The sequence below is a fragment of the Pyrus communis genome, chromosome 5 (assembly GCF_041283825.1).
Source record: "Pyrus communis isolate YQ-2024b chromosome 5, ASM4128382v1, whole genome shotgun sequence".
Taxonomy (NCBI): Eukaryota; Viridiplantae; Streptophyta; class Magnoliopsida; order Rosales; family Rosaceae; genus Pyrus; species Pyrus communis.
Window position 1 is genome coordinate 297,707 of NC_142569.1, and position 22,097 is coordinate 319,803.

General features: G+C 35.9%; 2 protein-coding genes across 2 annotated transcripts; one reads left to right on the top strand and one right to left on the bottom strand.

The window, feature by feature from the left end:
• The first annotated feature begins 1,749 nt into the window (after positions 1-1,749).
• LOC137726921 (CASP-like protein 2B1) lies at positions 1,750-10,788 on the top strand. The gene is made up of 3 exons (XM_068465873.2): positions 1,750-2,296; positions 2,562-2,694; positions 10,164-10,788. The coding sequence occupies exons 1-3, from the start codon at positions 2,073-2,075 to the stop codon at positions 10,413-10,415; spliced, it is 609 nt and encodes a 202-aa protein (XP_068321974.1). The 5' UTR covers positions 1,750-2,072; the 3' UTR covers positions 10,416-10,788.
• A 6,373-nt stretch (positions 10,789-17,161) lies between these two features.
• Positions 17,162-21,105, bottom strand: NAR1 (ferredoxin hydrogenase). Its single transcript, XM_068464772.2, has 11 exons — positions 20,795-21,105; positions 20,586-20,656; positions 20,059-20,212; positions 19,698-19,884; positions 19,363-19,489; positions 18,612-18,786; positions 18,451-18,500; positions 18,210-18,378; positions 17,887-18,013; positions 17,660-17,751; positions 17,162-17,564 (listed from the first exon to the last, which is right to left on the bottom strand). Exons 1-11 carry the CDS (start codon positions 20,915-20,917, stop codon positions 17,412-17,414), a joined length of 1,428 nt encoding a protein of 475 aa, XP_068320873.1. The 5' UTR covers positions 20,918-21,105; the 3' UTR covers positions 17,162-17,411.
• Positions 21,106-22,097: the final 992 nt, after the last annotated feature.

Here is a 22,097-nt window from a genome sequence, read left to right on the forward strand (position 1 = left end):
GCGTCGTCTTGTTTTGGTAGAGGCATTAAAAGAAGATGGGTGGATGCAGGCATCGTCACTTTCAGATATGTATGTATGCATGCATGGCTTTTGCCAGAGCCCTACAGGGTCAAGTCATACCTCCTCTCCACTCCATCCCTCTCTCTCGAAGTCTCAAGTCTCCATTAACCATTTTCTGGTGTGGCTCATCATAGTATCATCATCTGATCAGATTGCATCGTTGCGTGCGCTCGCTCTCTCTTGTTGCACAGCACGGATCCGAACCGTCCTTTTAGATTTCAAGCATGTTTCAATATCATCATTAAAATTCATACCACCGCCCACATTAGGAGAAGAAAATATAGATTAATCCATTATCCCACACCATGCACGTTTATTGCTTATATAAGAACTTGTTCACCAATAATTAGGAATTAATACAATACAAAGGTCTTTGTGTAATCTTACGGATTATTAGAAGCTACTCCCGTAAGTATGGCTGGTGCATAACTAGCTACGTACTAGCTAGGGCAGAGCTCATTCTTGTTTGCTTCTCCAAGAAACTTGCTTACGAGTCAATCTAATCGTGTATCTTAAAAACAGTAAGAACAACTTTTTTAAAACTAAAATGCCACGCACGGTAATGATGTGTGTGTATATATATATATATATATATATATATATATTGGTCATGTATTGTCAAAATTAGAAGCATGATAATTGATGACCATGATGATGAATAAATTTATCCTCCAAAACTCATAGCTAGTAATATGTGAATGAAACACAAAAACAAGTAAACCACCTTACCGACCATCGATAATTCGAGAGGGACAACCAGTAACACTAAACCACTAACCAAATCCAAAACAAATAATTCAAATAAAATGACCCACCATCACCATGCATAATCATTCTTGTACCATTTACATTCATCAGCTTCTTTTGTTCTTAATTTTTCTTTAATTTCGTTCTTATTTTCTTTCTAGCTCATCATGATTGTGCACCCAGAAGAAAAGAAGAAAATGGTCATCATGAATTCCACCAGGACCAGCAATAGATATCATTTAATGGTAGAATTTAAGTCCCTCACCTTATCTCACCACCTTTCTCGGGACAACAACTATTGCGGCCTCTACCTAGAAACAGAGATTTTTTAGCGTGATAGTTACACGAGACGGTATATCACGTATTTTTATATAAATGATGAGATATATGTGTTAAAAAATTAATAATTAAAAAATTAAAAAATTTTATCACTTACATTAAAACATAATGAACCATCTGTATTTCCATCACAACTTAAAATTTCTCTTAGAAACAATTTAAATTAGAGGAAAAAAAAAAAAAAAAAAAAAAAAAAAAAGGGTATTGCCTCTTGCTTTTTAAAATGATTGTGGAAAGTCTCCTACCTAGGCACTATGTTTCTGCATTTTACATTTTTCAAGAAAGAAAGATCGAAGTGGGCTTAATTGCAGTCAAAGTTTTGAGTCTAATCAAGTTATGTGACGAGACAGACTAAAAAAATATATATATACAACCGATTACATAATATAAATAACAAATATTCTAGATATAAATTTTAAAAGTAATGAAAAAGATTTATATAAAACAAATACGTTTGCAATAACGTTATAGGTTAATAAAATAAAAATATATTTTGTTCACATATATTCTCATTTTATTTATACAAAACACGAAATATTAGAATTGAGTAAAAAAAATAGGCATTAAAACATTTAATGCCCGTCATTAAGGGGACGATGAGGTGCCCTTTACTCCTTGGTGTAATAGTCTTTTGCTTTTCACCACTTGGCAGGCCTTTGCATGCTGGCAGCGAAGAACCTCATCAATCAAATTAAATGTTATTTAAAATGATATAAAAACATGATATAGAAAGATAGTGCGAATATAATTACCCATATAAAGTAGTGCAGTGGAAGTAGATGTTAGGTGGGTGAGTGATGATAGTGTATAATTGCTGGGTCTGAGCGGGGTGTTGTGTTGGTTTTAGACTTTCTTCTTCGAGCTCTTTTTTCAACTGCTACTTTTAGTTTTAGGCTTTTGGCAGTGTAAATTTTTGGGGAAGAAGAATGAGCTACTTGGGTGTTGGTGTGAGTCCTGGGAAAGTTCCGGTGTATCACAGCACCAACTTAAAAGTGATTGATCGGAGGGTGAGGTTGGCCGAGTTGGTTTTGAGGTGTGTAATCTGCGGTCTAGGAGTTGTTGCTGCTGCTCTTGTAGGGACTGATACTCAGATCAAAGAGATCTTCACTGTCCAGAAGAAAGCTAAATTTACAGACATGAAAGCTCTTGTGTACGTACATCCCGAATCCTCTTCCTCATCTCACTCTCTCTCTCTCTCTCTCTCTCTCTCACTCTCTCTCTCTTTCTCTGGATGGTCGTATTATGTATGATAGGGAAATAATTTTTATTTGTTCTTCAAGTTTCTTTGATTTATTCAACCTGATCACTAGAAATAAGCAATAACTTGCGAAAATCACTTCTGTATTGAGAATTTTCTTCCTTTTCCTAGCTATTTGAGTTATTTTAATTTACCTAATTTTATTTTTATAATATAGGTTTTTGGTGGTGGCTAATGGGATAGTTGCTGCCTACTCTTTGGTGCAAGTGATGCGTTGTGTTGTGAGCATGGTTAGAGGCAATGTGCTCTTCAGCAAGCCCATAGCTTGGATCATTTTCTCGGGCGATCAGGTAAACTTAATCGATTATTTACATCTTAAATTACTAAGTAGCTATTTTTAGAGTTAAAAAGGACGAATAACCACTCAACTTTAGGGGCCGACAAGGATTTAGAGCTTCAAAGATGACGATTAGTGAAAATTAGCTTCAAGTTTTATTCACTTTATCACTTAACATTAATAATGTCATCACTTAACGCTCATAACATTGTCACTCAACGCAGATGGGTTAACGTTTGTTTAATTTTCAATATTTTAGGTCCTTATGTAGAAGGGTAATGTTAGACTAAATTTGTACATAAAGTTTTAGAAACTAAGAGGTATGAAAGTTGATAATTGATTTATTACTTAAACGTTTATTCCTATTGATGAATCATAATTTAGTTTTCAAATTTAATTTTTCTAGCATTACCCGATTTAGAATATTTCAAAAGATTGAAACCAATCTAGAATCAATCCCCTTTTAATTAGTTATGCGTTATCCTTTTTTTTATTTTTTATATATATACAAATAAGTAGCTCCTTTTATTTCGTCCTACTAATTATAACTATTATTTGTCGGTAGTTTTTGGCGTCTTTTAAGTCCATTCAGTGTACTCATTGACTTGAGGAAGTAGTTTATACCTACTCCTGTGGAAGGAGAAGAAATTCCCTCAACGAACGGATGTCTTTGTAACGATATTTCAAGACAATCTCTTGTAATTGATTTGAGATACCTTTATATGTAAGACATATATAAACACATGTATGTCTTAATACCATAAATCATAAGTTAACCAATTGAATTATCAAGAACTAAGAACAAGATGTATATCTAGACCAAACATGCTCATGAGAAAATACTGAAAGTTTGCATGATAACTAACCTGCAGAACCCAAGATCGAAGACAGTGCCATTGCAGCACTTCGAATAGGCTTAACCTTCTCCTCTTTAACAAGCACAAGTACTCACCGAACAATAGGTATTCGGATCAATAATCAAAATTGAGCAGACCTTTGCAAGAGCAGTGGCTAAACATATATATAGCAGTGTTCCAAGAATTCTCCTATTAGAATTCGTATGGAACTCAAACAGCTAAATCATATCACAATGCGAATTAAATGGACTCCTGATATTGAGTCAAATCCCATATAGAATTGGTATACCACACTCTCTCACAATTCCATATCAAAACAGGATTTACCAAAAGCTTATCAACAGGACTTTTCCAAACAATGATTTATACAATCTGGCTCTAAATGTTTGTCTCATACTCATACTCTTACATTCTCCCACTTGAGTATGAAATATGACTAACAGCCTTTATAAATTATGGAAGTGATCACCGAGTCCAAGTTAACCAAAAGCTCATTATCACATACAACCTTACCTAAGCATTTTAAAGCATGGAACTGCCCAGTTTCTTCTGTTCATTACATAATTAACCCAGCAATCACTACACACCCAATCTGCAATTTGTAAGCATGTGAACTAAAATTTTTAGTAATGTTAAAACACATTACTCCCACTCATATAAGCCAATCTTAGCACAACAGGACCATGATCACAATTGATAACCAAAATTTTATCAATGCCAATAGTATGATCAATAGTCCCGAAAGTATGCTTCAACAAAATCACAAAATGATTTCTTAGCAAACCAAACTATCTTATATATATAAAATTTGTTTTCCAGCACAAGTTAATTCTATATGGAAAAACTGAAAAACCCTTCAAAAACCAACTAACAATAATAGCTAACATTAAACTACCTGAGAAGATTAAACTCAACCAAAATAAAACTAACTCAGTTTTGTAGAACTGTAACTTCAATACCAATGCACATCGATGAACCGTTTAAACTGCAACCTTCTTGATTCACTCCCACTTGTCAAGAGACTCTAACACTCCCATTCAAACAACATGTCCTTTAAAAACATTGTTGGGCAGTGCTTTAGTCAGAGGATCCGCAATCATCAAGTTGGTTGACAAAAACTGAATTTCGATTTCCCCTTTCTTTACCATTTCTCTAACTTTAAAGAACTTCACATCCATCAATCTTGAAGCTGAAGTTCTTTTGTTATTCTTTGAGAAAAACACTGCTGCAGAATTGTCACAAAACATTCTTAAAGGCCTCTTCACAGAATCAACAATCTTCATATCAGCAACAAAATTTCTAAGCCAAACTGCTTGTTTCATTCCCTCAAAACATGCTACGAACTCAGCTTCCATTGTAGAAGTTGATACAATTGTCTGTTTAGCACTTTTCCATGAAACAGCACCCCCTTTCAGCATGAAAATATATCCTCCAGTTGACTTCCGTTCATCCAAATCTCCAGCAATATCTGAATCAGTATAGCCAGTGATCTCCAGAGAATCATCTCTACCATATATCAGCATGAAGTCTTTTGTTCTCTGCAAATATCTTAGCACTTTCTTTGCTGATATCCAATGAGATTCACCTGGATTTGATTGAAATCTCCCCAGCAAACCAACTATGAATGCCAAGTCAGGCCTAGTACATATGTTTGCATACATAAGACTTCCAATCAATGAAGCATAGGGCCTCATCTTCATCAATTCAATCTCATGCTCAGATTTGGGACATTGATCTCGAGAGAACTTATCACCTTTGTTTACTGGGACATCGGCCTTATTACAACTTTCCATATTAAACCTGCTAAGGACCCTTTCAATGTAGCCCTTCTGAGACAAGCCAAGCAATTTGTTCTGTCTATCCCTCACTATTTCGATTCCAAGCACATAATGAGCTTCTTCCAAATCTTTCATCTCAAAATTTGTGCTCAGAATTTTCTTGGTTTCCACAAGTAACTGCAAATCTGAGCTTGCAAGCAAAATATCATCAACATATAGGATTAGGAAGATAAAGTTCGATCCTTTAAACTTAAGATAGATGCAGTCATCCATCTTATTTTCAGTAAAGCCATGAGATGTGATTACTTGATCAAACTTAAGGAACCATTGTCTTGAAGCCTGCTTAAGTCCATAGATTGACTTATTAAGCTTGCAGACCATCTTTTCTTTCCCCCTTTCAACAAATTCAATAGGTTGAATCATGTGAATATCTTCTTGCAAGTCTCCATTCAAGAAGGCAGTTTTTACGTCCATCTGGTGTAATTCCAGATCAAAATGTGATGTTAAGGCCATAATAACCCTCATCGAGTCTTTGGAAGAAACTGGTGAGAATGTGTCATTATAATCCACACCCTCTTTTTGATTAAACCCCTTTGCTACTAGACGTGCCTTATATCTTTCAACTCTGCCAGCAGCATCTCTTTTTGTCTTGTATACCCATTTACACCCAATCGGCTTGATATTGGACGAGGAATTCACCAGTGTCCACACATTATTCTTGGTCATCGATTCTAACTCCTCTTCCATAGCTTTCTGCCATAGGGTGACTTGAGAACTTTGAACAGCTTGTTGATAAGTCACAGGATCATCAATATCCCCAATATCAAACTCAGATTCTTGGAGATAGACAAAATCTGCAGAAATAGCCGGTTTTTTAATTCTGGTAGATTTCCTTAACGGCTGTTGATCAACCAATTGATCTGTGCTTTGAACATTTGATGGGTCTTCCAATGTTGGAGAACTGTTTATAGATTGATCCATAACTTGATCTTCAGCAACAACTTCAATAGTTTCAGTTCCAGGCATTTCTTCATCTAAATCAGTGATTGATGCAGGAGGTCTTGGTAACACAGAAACATGATTATAATCCATGCAAGATGAACTATTAATCTGTTGTTCCAATTCTTCAAATTCGAAATTGTCTAGGACCAAGTCTGATACATCTTCATCTTCTAGAAAAATTGCATTGTGAGTCTCTTGTATTCTTGTATGTGATTGAGGACAATAAAATTTAAACCCTTTGATTTCTCAGGGTATCCAATGAAATAACATGAACTGGTTCTTGGATCGAGTTTTCTTTCATGAGGGTTATAGAACCTTGCTTCTGCTTTACACCCCCACACATGAAAATGATTAAAGGTTGGTGCTCTACTAGTCCACAACTCAAATGGTGTCTTTGATACTGACTTTGTAGGTACCCTATTTAAGATGTAATTGGCAGTCTTCAAAGCTTCTCCCCAGAGAAAACCAGGTAGCTTAGATCTTGAAATTAAACTTCTGACCATGCCCATCAATGTCCTGTTTCTTCTCTCTGCAACCCCATTCTGTTGAGGTGTTCCCGGAGTAGTGTACTGAGCCATAATCCCTTGTTGCTCAAGATAATAAGCAAAAGGGCCCTTCTGTTGCCCAGCTTCTGTATACCTGCCAAAATATTCCCCTCCCCTATTTGATCTAACAATTTTAATTACTAAGTTCAACTGTTTTTCCACTTCACTTTTAAAGATTTTGAAACATTCAAGGACTGCAGACTTTTCTTTTATAAGGAAGATGTAACTGTGTCTGGAAAAGTCATCAATAAAGCTCACAAAATATGAATTCCCACAAATAGTTTTAATTGAAAAAGGTCCACAAACATATGTATGTATGAGTTCAAGTAAAGCTTAGCTCCTCTTAACATCTAACTTCCTAACATTGGTTGTTTTACCCTTCATGCAATCAATACAATCAGATGTATTTCTGAAATCAATGACGGGTATAAAATTTAACTTTGATAGCTGCATAACTCTTTCTTTTGAAATATGTCCTAACCTTTTATGCCACAACATGTAAGTGTCATCAATATGCATTCTTTTGGTCGTAGTGTTCAAAACATGCTGATTATTATTAACTATTGAACAATGCAACTTCCACAAATTGTCATGCAAAAAGGCTTTTCCAATCAAGGACCCTCTTTTGAAAAATTTTGTGCATTCAACATCCCCAATGAAAACGATGCCTTGCTGGACTAGTTTTGATGCAGAAAGTAAGCTTGTCCTCATTAAAGGAACATAGAGGACATTTTCTAATTGTAACACAAAACCAGTTTCAAACTTGAGTTTAACAATGCCGACAGCTTCAACTAAAACTTTGGTTCCTTCACCAACAAAGACGTTATAAGAATTTGATTGTTTTTGTTGTTTAAAACCTTGTAACGAGTTAGTTATGTGAACAGACGCACCAGTATCAAACCACCAAGAGTTTGCAGGAATTTCAATGAGATTTGACTCTTCACAGACATAAATATCAGTTCTACCTTTTGCCCTAAGCCAATCCTTGAATATTTCACAATCTTTTCTATAGTGACCTTTTGTTTTACAGTGATGGCATCTTATTTTCTCAATATTCTTAGCTTTCCTTTTAAAATTGTTAGATTTAGAGGAATTGGATATTTTAGCAGATAAGGCAGATTTATCAGAGTAATTGGATTTAGAAGTTTTACCAGCATTCGAACTTCCAGAATTGGCATTGAACTCCTTCTTCCCCTTGGATGTTTGTACAAAGTTGACAATCTCCACTTCCTTTCCTTTGTCATGCTTCTGTCTATTTTCTTCTTGCACACACTGTGCAATCAATTCATCCACTGTCCAGGTTTTGTCTTGAGTGTTATAAGAAACCTTCAGTTGACTGAACTTCAAAGGCAAGGCTTGCAAAATCATGAAAACAAGTTGTTTTTCACATATATTCATGTCTAATGAATTCAACTTCTCAACTGCATCAGTCATCTTCATGATATGGTCTCTAATTGAGCCGCCTCCCTCAAACTTGTAGGTTGTGAGAAGCGTCATATACTGAGCGATTTCAGCCTTCTGTGACTCTTTAAACTTGTTCTCAATAGCAATGAGATAGTCTTTTGCCAGATAACATTTCTTTATTCCTCCTCGCACAGTATCTGTCATGCCACTTTCCAATATAGACAGTGCAACCTTATTTGCTCTTGTCCATCTTTCAAATTCCACTTTTTCAGATTTAGTACTCTTATCATTAAGAGCTGCAGGTCGTGGCATGTCTAGTGCTATGTCATACTCATTTAGTGTCAAGAGCAATTCAATTTCTCTTCTCCACTTTCTATAATTGCTTCCACCAGTGAGTATAGGCACAGCAGCCAAATTAATTGTTTTGAGTGAAGCTGCAGAATGACAACAATGAAATCAACTCATTGAATCCAATAAGATTCCTGATTTCCATCAATTCTTTCACCTTAATCCAAATATGAATCAATTTAATCATATATGTATTCTCAATCTCCCAAGAATTGACACATATAGAATAAACAATTCACAAGGAATTTCAATACAGATTCATGTTTAAGAGAGTGAAAATCAAATATCACTCTGCAGATGTATTTAGCAATTTTAATGTTTGGTAAGACAGTTGCAGTTATCAATTTCTATAGCAACGGAAGCACTTTAAACATACTGCAATATTTACTTACGGAATTACTAACAACAAGACAAGAATTTATTTCATCTATATTTAAACATATTCAATTGATCAGTAAGAACGTAGACGAGTAGGAAAACAATCATTCATACCTTCCAAGATTCATATATGAATGCATGAATGAACAAAATCAAGATGGCAAAGATGAAGAAAGAAAAGAAACAATATTCCTTTGTCATCACCATTCTTTGAAAGAAGGAAAAACCCGAAAACCCAGAAGTGATAACCCAGAAAAAGAAGAATCCGAAAAGCCTTTATTTTTTTTTTTTTTTAACCGAAATACGTCGTCGTTTAAGTGTCCCCCAAAAAAAAATATTCTGGGCTCGCAAGACTTTGAGAATATGGCAGATTTAAGCTTTTGTTCTTCAACTTAGATTTTCTTAATTCAATGGTCGAAATACTTTGGCTCTGATACCACATGTAAGACATATATAAACACATGTATGTCTTAATACCATAAATCATAAGTTAACCAATTGAATTATCAAGAACTAAGAACAAGATGTATATCTAAACCAAACATGCTCATGAGAAAATACTGAAAGTTTGCATGATAACTAACCTGCAGAACCCGAGATCGAAGACAGTGCCATTGCAGCACTTCGAATAGGCTTAACCTTCTCCTCTTTAACAAAGCACAAGTACTCACCGAACAATAGGTATTCGGATCAATAATCAAAATTGAGCAGACCTTTGCAAGAGCAGTGGCTAAACATATATATAGCAGTGTTCCAAGAATTCTCCTATTAGAATTCGTATGGAACTCAAACAGCTAAATCATATCACAATGCGAATTAAATGGACTCCTGATATTGAGTCAAATCCCATATAGAATTGGTATACCACACTCTCTCACAATTCCATATCAAAACAGGATTTACCAAAAGCTTATCAACAGGACTTTTCCAAACAATGATTTATACAATCTGGCTCTAAATGTTTGTCTCATACTCATACTCTTACATTATACTGATATTTTCGACATAGATATGCATGTTGTACTGTATCCAGTTTGTGATTGTGCATTAACCTTGCAAAAATAAACTGTAGTCAGAGTCAGCAGAAAATCCTTACCTACTCTTAATTAGTCAGAATTTAATACTTAATTGATGTGTTAAAGAGGTGTAAAGAATTTGTGTGTAATGTAGGTGATGGCATATGTGAGTGTAGCAGCAGTAGGAGCTGCGGCACAGTCGGCGGTGTTTGCAAAGTTGGGACAGCCAGAGCTGCAATGGATGAAGATATGCAATATGTATGACAAGTTTTGCAACCAAGTTGGGGAGGGAATTGCCAGCGCATTATTGGTCAGTCTAAGCACTGTGCTGCTCTCTTGTGTTTCTGCTTTCAATCTCTTCCGCTTGTACGGTGGCAACAAGAACAAGACCGCCGCCAGGTGGTAGGCCGGCCGGCTTTACTAGTAGGACCCACCAAGAGTCCAAGACCAACCAGTTGCATGTAACTAAAAGACTAGTCTCCTTTTACTTGGGAAATTGATGGCCTTGTTCTTGTGTGTGATGTCATGATGTGATCGATATATATATGATTGAGAAACTGTAGGCTCTTTGCTGTCTTTGAATGTTAAAATAAAATTGAGGGCTCGCTACGTTCTTGTAGAGTTTACATTTTATGCGGTTGTTCTCCGGATGAATTATATCTACTTTGGAGTTTCAGTTATTATGAAGGTGAGGTTCTGGGGAGAGATTGCTTGGTATCTGCTAACAGATGTAAACATTTTCGTTTGTATTTAATGAAACTTTAAGTCTTTTGTTCGTATTTAATGAAATTTTTATCGTTTAAAAAAAAAATGAAACACTCTTTTATCCCTCAAGTAGGCCTGTAAGTTGGGCCGGATCGGACCGGAAGAGTAGCTGCTAAGGCCCTGTCTGGCCGTAAAATTTTTACCCAAGGTTAAACGATCCGGCTCAGGTCGATTCTATTGAAAATAGTAAGGCCTAAGTCTTAGCCTCTGTGCCTGCAATGAACATCTGCAGAACATTTTCCCAACTGATCATGTAATAGATATTGACAAATGACAATCGCAATAGTGTTTCTGATTTATAGCTTAATCCCTCTGAAATTTATAAAAAAAAAAATATCACTAAAAGGGAATTATTTTTATTAGCACTTCAAAAAACTTCAATAGAGATTTTTTTCTTTCTAGATATATAAATTTTGAAGCATACAATTAGACTTTTAAAGTATCAATAACAATTCTTAATCAAAATTACGACTTTATTTGAAAATGATTTCTTTTTTTCAAAATGGGTTTTTGTGATATGGGGCTGCAAGCATTTGCTCTCATCAAAAAACCCCAAAGCTAGTGGCTCATTGATAATCATTTCGTTTTTTATTTTGGCTTTAATTTTTTGTGTTTGAGATTTGAGGAAAGTATATAGACAAAGAAAGGAAAAAGAAGCAATGGGAATGGATGATAAACTTTTTAAGCACATCACGACTCACCAACCACCATCAACATCACTAATATTATTTCTAACTTCATGCAACTAACTTATTAATTTAGAATTTATAAATTGTTCAAAGTATATGTTAGTCCAATACCCTTGGGTTCTCAGACAAAAAAAACTCTTGGGCTCATTTGAGAGAAACACTTGCCCCTTGAATGGTATTACACTACTACGATTCATGATTTTTCTTCGTTTAATCAAATTCTAATCAAAGTAATTCTAAAATTCATAAATAGTCAAGAATCCGAATAATCACTAAATATCTCGCCACTCATTCATGCTAGTAGGAAATATGAAAATTAATGATCACATTCTCCTTGTGTGCTGCATAATATAAAGAAGCATCCCATAATCCACTACTTCCTCTTGTATCCGCAGCTTTCTCTTTTCTGCATGCCATTACATTCCAGAGACTCCAAAACAAAACATATATACATCCAAGGGCTGATCCACTCTTGAACCCGGGGGATTTCGGGACCATCCTGACGTCCGAATAAGCGCCTATGAGAACTTCTGAGGACCATCCAACGGTGTGGGCATGTGGTGAAAGAGAAAAGACCATCGCAGCTTTGTTGTTCTTGGACCTTGGTTACAACGAAGAAGAAAAACTTTTTCTTTCCATTTCCCACTTGAACAACTCTCTTTTTCTTTTCTTTTTTAATTGTTGTCCAATCAGGTTGTGGAACCCTAGCATTTAATTAGCAAACGGATGATGTATTGCTCAACCAATATTTTTATACTATATGTTTGACACCGTTACTTTTAAAGAATTTCCTATAAATTTATACAACCTTTGAAAAGTTTTCGTAAAGTACTACGAACTCGTAGTTGCTTGCACTTTCATCTCATACCATCAAATTCACTAAAATACTAAAGCAAAATTTTTGATATTGTTGTATGTTATATGTTTAACAATAAACCTAATTAAAATAATAAACCACATAATTCTCAATACAAGTATATTTTTTTGTAAATATAAACAGGTACTTATTCATATAATATATAGTAAGTTTACTTAAATTTGCCTAGTCCGCCTAAGCCTTTGCCTAGACCCACTTTAGGCACGTAGGTGCCCTAGCCTACCTCCGAAATAGAGCCCAACCTCCCTTGACTAGGACCATCCAAGATTAGAATCCGGGATCTGCCATCGATTACATCCTCATATATATTTTGACATTGACAAAAAAAACATATATTTTGACACACACACAGAGATATATATATATAGAGAGAGAGAGAGAGAGAGAGAGAGAGAGAGAGAGAGAGAGAGAGAGAGAGATGTTAAATATCTTGGTGTATTTGTCTTTGTCATACATTATTGTTCACACCGCCCCACATTCTTCCCTTCCATTCTTCCCAAAAATTTAGTGAGTGCAAACATAGAAAATGGTCCAATGGCTATCCATGATTCTATGCCATGCTCACCAGAGGGGAGGTTGAACAAAAGAACAAAAGAAAAGCAAATTATTCATCCAAAGTCCAAACACACCCTTCCATTTGCTAGTTTGAACATTCTCACTTGGACTTTTCTTTGCAGATGCCTCTCTGTCTCTCCCTCCACATACACTAATTAAACTAAACCCGACATAAACAAGCTCCCTTAGATTTGGTCACACAACCCTCTGCCGATTCTCATTTCTTTTCAAATCACTTGGAATTTCATCGAACGACTCGAGCCCGCTCATAACTTCACTTATTAAAGGATATATACTTGCAAGTATTATCCTTAATAAGAACTACTTATAACTGTTGAAGCAGACATCTTATACATACATATATATTGTCACTGTCCTATACATACACGAACACGAAGCCTCTTATAAATACTTTCTGACTGTGAAAATAATGGAGAGGGAAAGCCATGTGCCAAAGCCGCCATTCATTCCTCCCCCATTGCTGTATTGCAGGAAAGGTTTAGAGGGCTTCAGAGAGTGAAGGCAATGAGAGAGGAGCGAGAGAGATTGAGAATGCTAGCTGAACGAAAGCATAATAAGCAGTTGATGATGATCGATAGCGCTAGCAATCCTGCCACCATGCATTACGAGCCGGCAAGGGCAAGGTTGTTCTTCCACCACCACCACCCTGATCATCATCATCTTGTCCTTCCTCACGATGATCATCGGTCATCATTAGCATTCTTGTGTCCATCACTGAAGAGCAAGCCTGAGGAGCTAGGACTACTACATATATATCTAGGAGCATTAATTAATGAGACTCCGCTGTTGATCAACTTATGGCCCTCGGTCACAGCAGAAAACCCTAATTCATTAGACAGTACTACGTAATAGTACGTAGTTCGAATCAATTCGAAGATTCCAATTGTGACTCTGCTGTCAGTGATTTGGATACTTCCCTTCATCTGTAGTAAACGAACTCATAATTGTTCTGATGTAATCATGCATGTAGACGATTTGGGATAAACAGAAATATTTATAATAATTATCTTGATGCCAAGTGTGTTAATAATGCATGCATGCATGCACCATAAATTTTGTTCAATTTCGGTGAAATATAATCCAAAATTAAACATCACTCGTGGAAGTGAAGTCTGTCCATCCCTTATGAACAGGAGCAACGTGACTACATATATGAAGTTCGCATGCTTATAAATATCATATATACAGCACTTGGCAATGGACGGCATATGTGAACTCATTCCATCCAGCTATCAAAGCCTGTCGTCAAGAAAAAATAGAGTAATGCTATTTATACCATGTTTTTATACCATATTTCTATACCACTTTAGGTGGCATCTAATTTGAATAGCCACATCATTTGAAAAATTTGCAAAACCCAAGGAAATGAAGAAGAAAGACTCATCGTATACCACAATCATCATTTAATTAACTAGTTTTTCTTAATTATTAGTTTATTAAATAATGAACTAAATTTAAAAGGGAATTGTTATTGGCACTCCAAAAATCTCATTCTACACTCCAAACTTTCTATATTTGGAAAGAAAAATACATTTATGAGGAGTGTAGAATTAGATTTTTGGAGTGCCAATAACACTTCCCATTTAAAAATATGATTAATTCAAATGATGTGGCTATTCATACCATATTTTTGTACCACTTTTCATACCACCTTAGGTGGCATTTGATGTGGACAGCCATATAATTTGAATTAATCATATTTTTAAATTTAGTTCATTATTTAATAAACTAATAATTAAGAAAAACTAGTTAATTAAATAATGATTGTGGTATACGAGGAGTCTTTCTCATTCATTTCCTTGGGTTTTGCAAATTTTTTAAATGATGTGACTGTCCACATCATATGCCACCTAAGATGGTATAGAAATGTGGTATACAAATATGGTATGAATAGCATTACTCGTGGTTGTCAACATCAAATGCCACCTAAGATGATATGAAAATATGGTATAAAAACATGATATGAATAATATTACTCGAAGAAATATGCTCTTTAAAAAAATTTCAACTTTTTGTTTCATTAATTTGCATTTGTCATTGTGAGATAACTAAAATGCCGAAGACCCAATACCGCGGGTGGTATAATTAGGAGTGAACCACATATATTCACATCTTAGATTGTGGTACTTCTTTTATCTGGAACTTGTATCGAGTTAACTTTTACACCAGCAATTTAGTTGGCCCTCTAAATTAACCAGAATCAAATCTAAATGTTTAGTTATGATCCTTATATTGTTTTTTACCCAAAAAAAAAAAAAAGGGTTTTGCTCCTTATATTGTCAACATTACAAATGTTGCACAACCTTCCCTTCGGTTGGTTCTTACCTAAAGTTTAATCCGAGTGATATATTTTGCTTGCAACACCTTATTTGTATGCGCATTTACCCAAACACAATGTAATGGATAAGTACAGAGTATAGAAACTTTAGTTGCACGCCTTGTCTAGATAATTATTTAGTTTTCGTCATCTTAGCAATCTTTTGGAGACTTGGAGTTTGGAGCTTCGAAATTTGAAAATAAATAATAGAGGGTGTTATAGCTAGGGGACCTTTGTGCTGCATAAAAGAAGCATCCAATCCATATCCAGTCCACCTCCTTGAGCAGCCGCAGCTTTCGTTTCTGCATGCCATTCCATTCCAAATACTCGAAGACAAAACATACATCGAGAGAAGAATGTTGGTCCGTTTGTCTTTGTCATATATTATTGTCCAAACCGCCCCTACATTCTTTTCCTTTCTTCTCTACACACAAATTATACGTGAAAAATATATATAAAAAGTGTGTGGCTCTTTATTACAGTTTAACATAACATGACATAATCAATTAAAACCAACAAAATAAAAATTTATGTACACAATGTGATTTATGTACAAGAAAAAATGATCTTTAATTACCAAATAATATATATGAAAATGAACTGATAATGTAAAGAAAGAACAAAGAGCCACCAAAACATTAATAAAAAGCTCCATCGTCTTCAAAGCTAGAGTATCATTCCACCAATTATTCCTCCAAACACTCCCTTCCATGTGCTTGTTTCTAAGTTACATTCTCTTTGGAATTTTCTCCGAACCCTTTTCTCCTTTAGCAGTGCCCTTGCCTCTTCCCCCACACTAGCTAAAGTAAACAAACAAACTCCCTTAGATTTGGCCACACAACCCTTTTCTTTTTGGACTTTGCTGCTTGGCTGCCGATTCTCATTCCCTACTGAAATTACTTTAAAAATACAGCAACTATTACTAAATCCACTTATTAGATTAATTAACTGGAGCACACAATCTTATAAAACATGCAAGCATCATGCATGTCACTATCCCCAAAATCCTATATATACACACACATGAAAGCTTAGAGGCAACTTCCCACAGCCCTAATTTTGAAGCTAAGTGCATCTCTTTTCTGATCAAATGGATAGAGAAAACCACGAAACGACTGTCGTTCATTCCTCCATAGCTCTACTGCAGGAAAGGTTTAGAGAGCTGCAGAGAGTGAAGGCAATGAGAGAGGAGAGAGAGGAGAGAGAGATTTCTAGAATGCTAGCTCTATCCTCTGACTCCGAACCAAAGCAGTTCACGGTGATGAATAGAAATCCCGCCATGCATAACGAGCCGACAAGGGCAAGGTTGTTTTTCCACCTTGATCATCTTGTCCACGGTCGTGGGACGTCGGCATCCGGAGCTTCTCTTTCCCTGTGGCCAACATTGCAGAGCAAGCATGAGGACTGTCCTCATGGGAAGACCGAGACACTGCTTTTGATCAACTTATGGCCAACTTTCAGAGACACCACCTCGTTAAAAACTTGTCCAAACAAATTTGAAGACTCGGATCCTAATTCTGACTCTGATGTAGATACTTCTCTTCATCTGTAAACCAACTTATACTTCTTCCAGTATTCCAGCATCAATGTAGTATTACTGTTAGATAGCTTTCTATATTATGAATACTACTAACTACGCTTCTACGATGCGTAGTGCGTATTCTTATTCATGCGTCGTATATCACATTATATAGTATGACGTATATCACACGCTCGTACATACAATTGATTACCTGATCTCAAAATGGCAGAAGAAACTCACGAAAGTGCTTTCCGTACACCTATTTTCTCTTTTGAACAAAACAACAACGAAAATAAACAGGGCGTACAAAAAGAGAGGTGTGTGCGCAAAAAGAAAAAAAATCATGCAGAAACTCTCCCAGTTGAGCACGATTGAAACAAAAATGGATACACGATAGAACGCAAGATTTGTGTACCAAAAACAATATACAATAGAAAGCAAGATCTATATGGTTTTTACAACCGCACGTAATTGATTCTTTTTCTATTAAGGTCATTTTACTATACAAATCAGTTTGGAAAAAACTGTGAACAAAATATTAGTTCTCTATATCAAAAATTTGACGACTCCCAGAAGATGACAAGCCTCGGTACTCAGATGGACCGTCACGGGATGTCCGCATGTTGTTGAGAAAACTGGAGTTTGGAAGGTGGCATTTACCAATTGTGCAACTGAGAAGTTAGGCTTTTCACGATAGGGTGGTACTCTGTGTGAAAGAGTCGCTTAGCTTTCTCTGAGCCAGGATGCTCAAGCCACTCATCGTATAAGTTTCGCACCAAAGGATTTCCAAAAGGATCAGCAACCAAGACCTGTACAAAATTAAAGGATTACCATTCAAAGCCAAAACAACATCACTATTCCCAGGCCAACGATAAATATAACTAACGATAAGTTCAGCACTTACATTTTCCATATAAGCTGCTTGTAATAACTGAATCAACTCCTTTGTGGATTGTCCGGGCTGTGACTTAATCTGTCCTCCACCATTCAAGCAACCTGTTTAATTCAGGTTAGTATTACTTCCAAAATCCCAAAATCCCAAATCCCCATAATGGATAATTCAACATGTTAAACCACATAATTATTTGAAGAATTAATGAGTAGAAAATTTTACAACCACCAAATAAATACCTGAAGGGCATGCCATGATCTCTAGAAAATGATAATCGCATTTTCCAATTTTGATTTTCCTGACAACATTTTGCAGGTTGCGGAAGCCATAACAGAGTGCAAATTTCAACAGAGTCTTCCCGTCCACCTAAATGAGAGGGCATCAATACTCCAAATAAAAATGAACAGAAAATGCTAATACAAGCAATTAGCCCCTAGATTTTTCCAACTATATGCTCTACAAGTACTATAGCCTATAGGGATGCAATGTGACAAAGCTTGAGTTACAATTACAAAAAAGCTACATTATAATCCTTCAAAACTATAAGAAGAACTTGACTCACTTCCAAAGTCACTTCTTGGAAGTCTGAATTTTTAACTGTTTTGAAATCAATAGGGCCCTTGATTTCTCTTCCAAAGAGCACTTTAGCACCATAACTGAATATTGTCTCCGCATAACCCCCTGAGCTTCCATGGACACCAAAAAGATGCCCTTCATTAAAATTTGTCAACCTAGCAGAACATGTTTGTTAGAATAATCAAAGCAGATGGAAGGAGCCTTATTGAAACTTTTACAGCTCTTACATGTTATCTAGGGGAGACTCTTCTAAGCCCTTGAAATCTACTCCCTTCAACTGCAATCACCAAAAGGAAGAAAGAAAACAAAGAGTGAATATAAGTCAGCACTATCTGGAAAGCTCAAAGTGGTAACCACTAAAGTGGAGATGGTAATAAGTATTTCTCACCTGTATGAGATCTAAAACTTCCCCGGATGTCAACACCGAATCTACCTCTGGAACCCTAAGACCTTCATTTTCATTATTTTCGGATTGATCGACTTCAAAAACGAAGTCATCACGTGAAGCCTCAAGCTTTTTATCATAACAAGGCATCACAGTTACATGGTAAACATCAGCTGGCCTGTCGAATAAAATCATTCAGGGATATGTAAATACTTCAGTATAATCATTCAATTTCACCCATAGAAAATTATCTACTTCAAATTTTCGACACTAAATAAGCCAAAGGCAGCACAAAAATCAGACGAGGTGGACTGAACCTGTTAACAAGTCTGCCTATGATCCAAGAACATCTAGTTGTCATAAACATTTAATGGTGCTAATATATGCTCGGATCTTGTAGAAATTTCTCAATTTCAGTTGTACTAAATAAGCTTCTAAGTAAAAGAGGATTTACATCTTCCCGATTGATAGGCTATCAAATGATACAGAATAAACTTAGAAAGAAGAAAGAGGGAGGAACAAAAATATTTTGACATGAATAACAACAAATTACACACAAGAATTTCATCACTGATATAGAATGGTCCAACAAAGCAAGCTATGTTAAAGCCAAAACTTCTCAAATTATACGTACATATTATCGAGCATCAATTATTACAAATGTTATGAATAGTTATCAGCCACAAGTGTACGGAAGGAATGATTCACATCACACTTATCGACCAAAAAAGGAAACAAAGGACAGAAAACATACCTAAGACCCATTTTTTGGCATACATGATTTTTAACAATAACTCCAATTGTTTGCTGGGGACTCTTCACCGATGAAATATAAGGCAGAACATAGGATCCAAGTTGTTTTTCGGCATAGCATATCCAACCTGCAATAACAGAACTATTTTATAGTGCATCGTAGAAACAATTTGCCAAATTTCTATAACACTAAGGCCAAAATGTCAATGCGCTAGTCAACTATTATCTTTAACCAATTAAAAAGCCTGCTGCAAATTAGTTAAATTTATTGAGGGAGGGTTAGCAGAAAAGAGAAAGATGCTAATACCGAAATATTATAGGCTAAGATATATATACCTGGGCATGCTGATGAAATCATAGGCAAGGAAGATTGATGCCTTTCATCATCAGATAACTGGCTTTGTTTGTACCTTGAGACGAACTCGTTACAAGATTCAACAAGAGTTAAATCCCTACTGGTACTTGTGTCAAATATAGCCTTTACACCCAAGGACTTAAAAAATGTTGTGAGTTTCCTAAAAACCTGCCAAAATTGAAATAAACTGCAGATGTTAAAATCCAATGCCAACAAGTGTGCTCGACTAACTTATTGCATATATTAATAGTGAACAGTTACTGAGATTGTACAGAAAGTTGAACTGAAGTCAAACAATTAAAAGTAGGGTGAAACGAAATGAGTTCAAATACTACAGATAACCTGAAGCGGCGAAACTCCAAAATAAACGGCAAGTGAAGCTCTTGATTGGGGAGATAGGGAGACAATGACAGCTTTTCCTTTTTCAATATTGAGAAGAAACTCATCCAAACTTTGCTTCTCCAACATAACTGTCTCCGCTGAAGTTACGCAACCACTGCAAAGTCCATAAAACCATAGTTATGAAACCTTTTTGCACGGCAAAAGGAATTCTAACTCGGTTGATCTAGCTGGAAGTTGGGAAAGTTTAAGCCGGCTATTCTATCTTCACAATACCTAGCCTTGCACAATATAGCAATATACAGATTCTACGCACCCTGACAATTTTCGACTGGAAATTTTGAAATGGTAAATATCATTACACCCATATATTGATGGTAAAAAGTCGACACACCAATTTGAAATAACAACAATAAGTAACATGGCAATTAAGCTATGCAAAACAATAAGTGAAGTTTAAATAAAAGATGAAAACTTAAACTTGATAGCATCACCAACAAATAAACCCAATAAGCATATGTATGAATTACCTGCATGCTAAGCAATCTTTGAGTGAAATTTTAACCGGTTCCGTTTTCACTTGCTTGCCAGAAGTTGAAACCTTTGCCAAGAGAAATTTACCAACAAGCTTAAACATTACTAATTCAGCCCCAATTAGGCAATCAGATAAAACAATCAGTAAAAGGAGCAATTTTTACTTCTTTATTTACCGGAAAAGTAAAAAAGAAGAGAAATTTACCTCAGGCTTGGCAGAGGGCTTGGTCGAGGAGGCTTTGAGGCCTGAGACTATGCAGCCCTGGGACGGTGCAATGAAATCGTTGAGATCTCCGATTCGAAGCGTCGCCGAGAACTTCTCTGACATCGCTTCGAAGCCGAAAATTGAGACCGCGGCCTTATTCGATGAGCCAAGAATTTAATCAGGTTCTGAAAGTTGGGGTTTTTTCGGAGGTTTGGAATTGGCAGAGAACAAGAAGAAGGAAGTGGGTCGAAAGCTCAGAGGCGGTGATTTGCTTGGTCGGTCATGAGCTTGGAAACTTGTAAAATTGATGTGAAAAACGTATAGTTTTTTTTTTTTATTAAAAAAATAATAAAAAATAAAAAATAAAAAAAGGAAAAACCCAGTGGGCTGAGAGCAAGCCCAGCGTGGGCGCAAGCTCGGGGTACAGGGGACAGAACAAGGGCCCGAGGTCCGGTGGATCAGCTCCAGCGTGGGCAAGCCCGAGTGAAGGTGGAGGTCCGAGCTCCAGGCCCGTGGGGAATTGCCAACCTGAGAGCCTGAGGCCATGTGACGTCAGCGCTGACGTCAACCTGGCGTCAGGCAATATTTAATTTTTTTTTTGTGTCAAGCGCATGCACCCCACTCGCGCGTGGGGGCGCGTCGCCGACACAAAATCAGAAGAAAAAAAAAACTTTGTCAGTTACCGTTGGGAAGCCACGTGGCTTCCCACGGTCCGTTAGATCTCAACGGTTATTTAATTTGGACCGTTCGATCTCAACGATCAAAAAAATAAAAAAGTCTTATTTCATATCCACCGTTCAATCTGAGATCAACGGTGGATATTAATATGCTTTATAAATAAAAAAATTTTAAAAAAAATAGTTTTAAAATTAAGAAAAGTTACCATTGTGACACGTGGCACAATCTGGAGTGTTGGAATTCAAATTTTTTTATATCCAACGGCAGAGATTAATTAATTGAATAAAAAAATTTTAAAAATTCAAAAAAATTCAAAAAAAAATCTGAAAAGTCTGAAAAAATCTAAAAAATTTGAAAAAAATCTGAAAAATCTGAAAAAAATTGTAAAAAAAATTGTTTTTACTTTTCTATAAATACCTTCTCATTATCATCTACCTTACACAACAATTTCATATTTTCTCAACTACTTTCAATCACATTCCTTTCTTTGTCTCAAAGTTTGAATCCATTTTTTTTCAACAAAATGACCACTGGTGTAGGTACGAATTGGTCGCTTATTGAAGATGTTGCGTTGTGTACTAGCTGGGTTGAAGTTACTCATAGTTCGTTTACGGGTAATAAGATG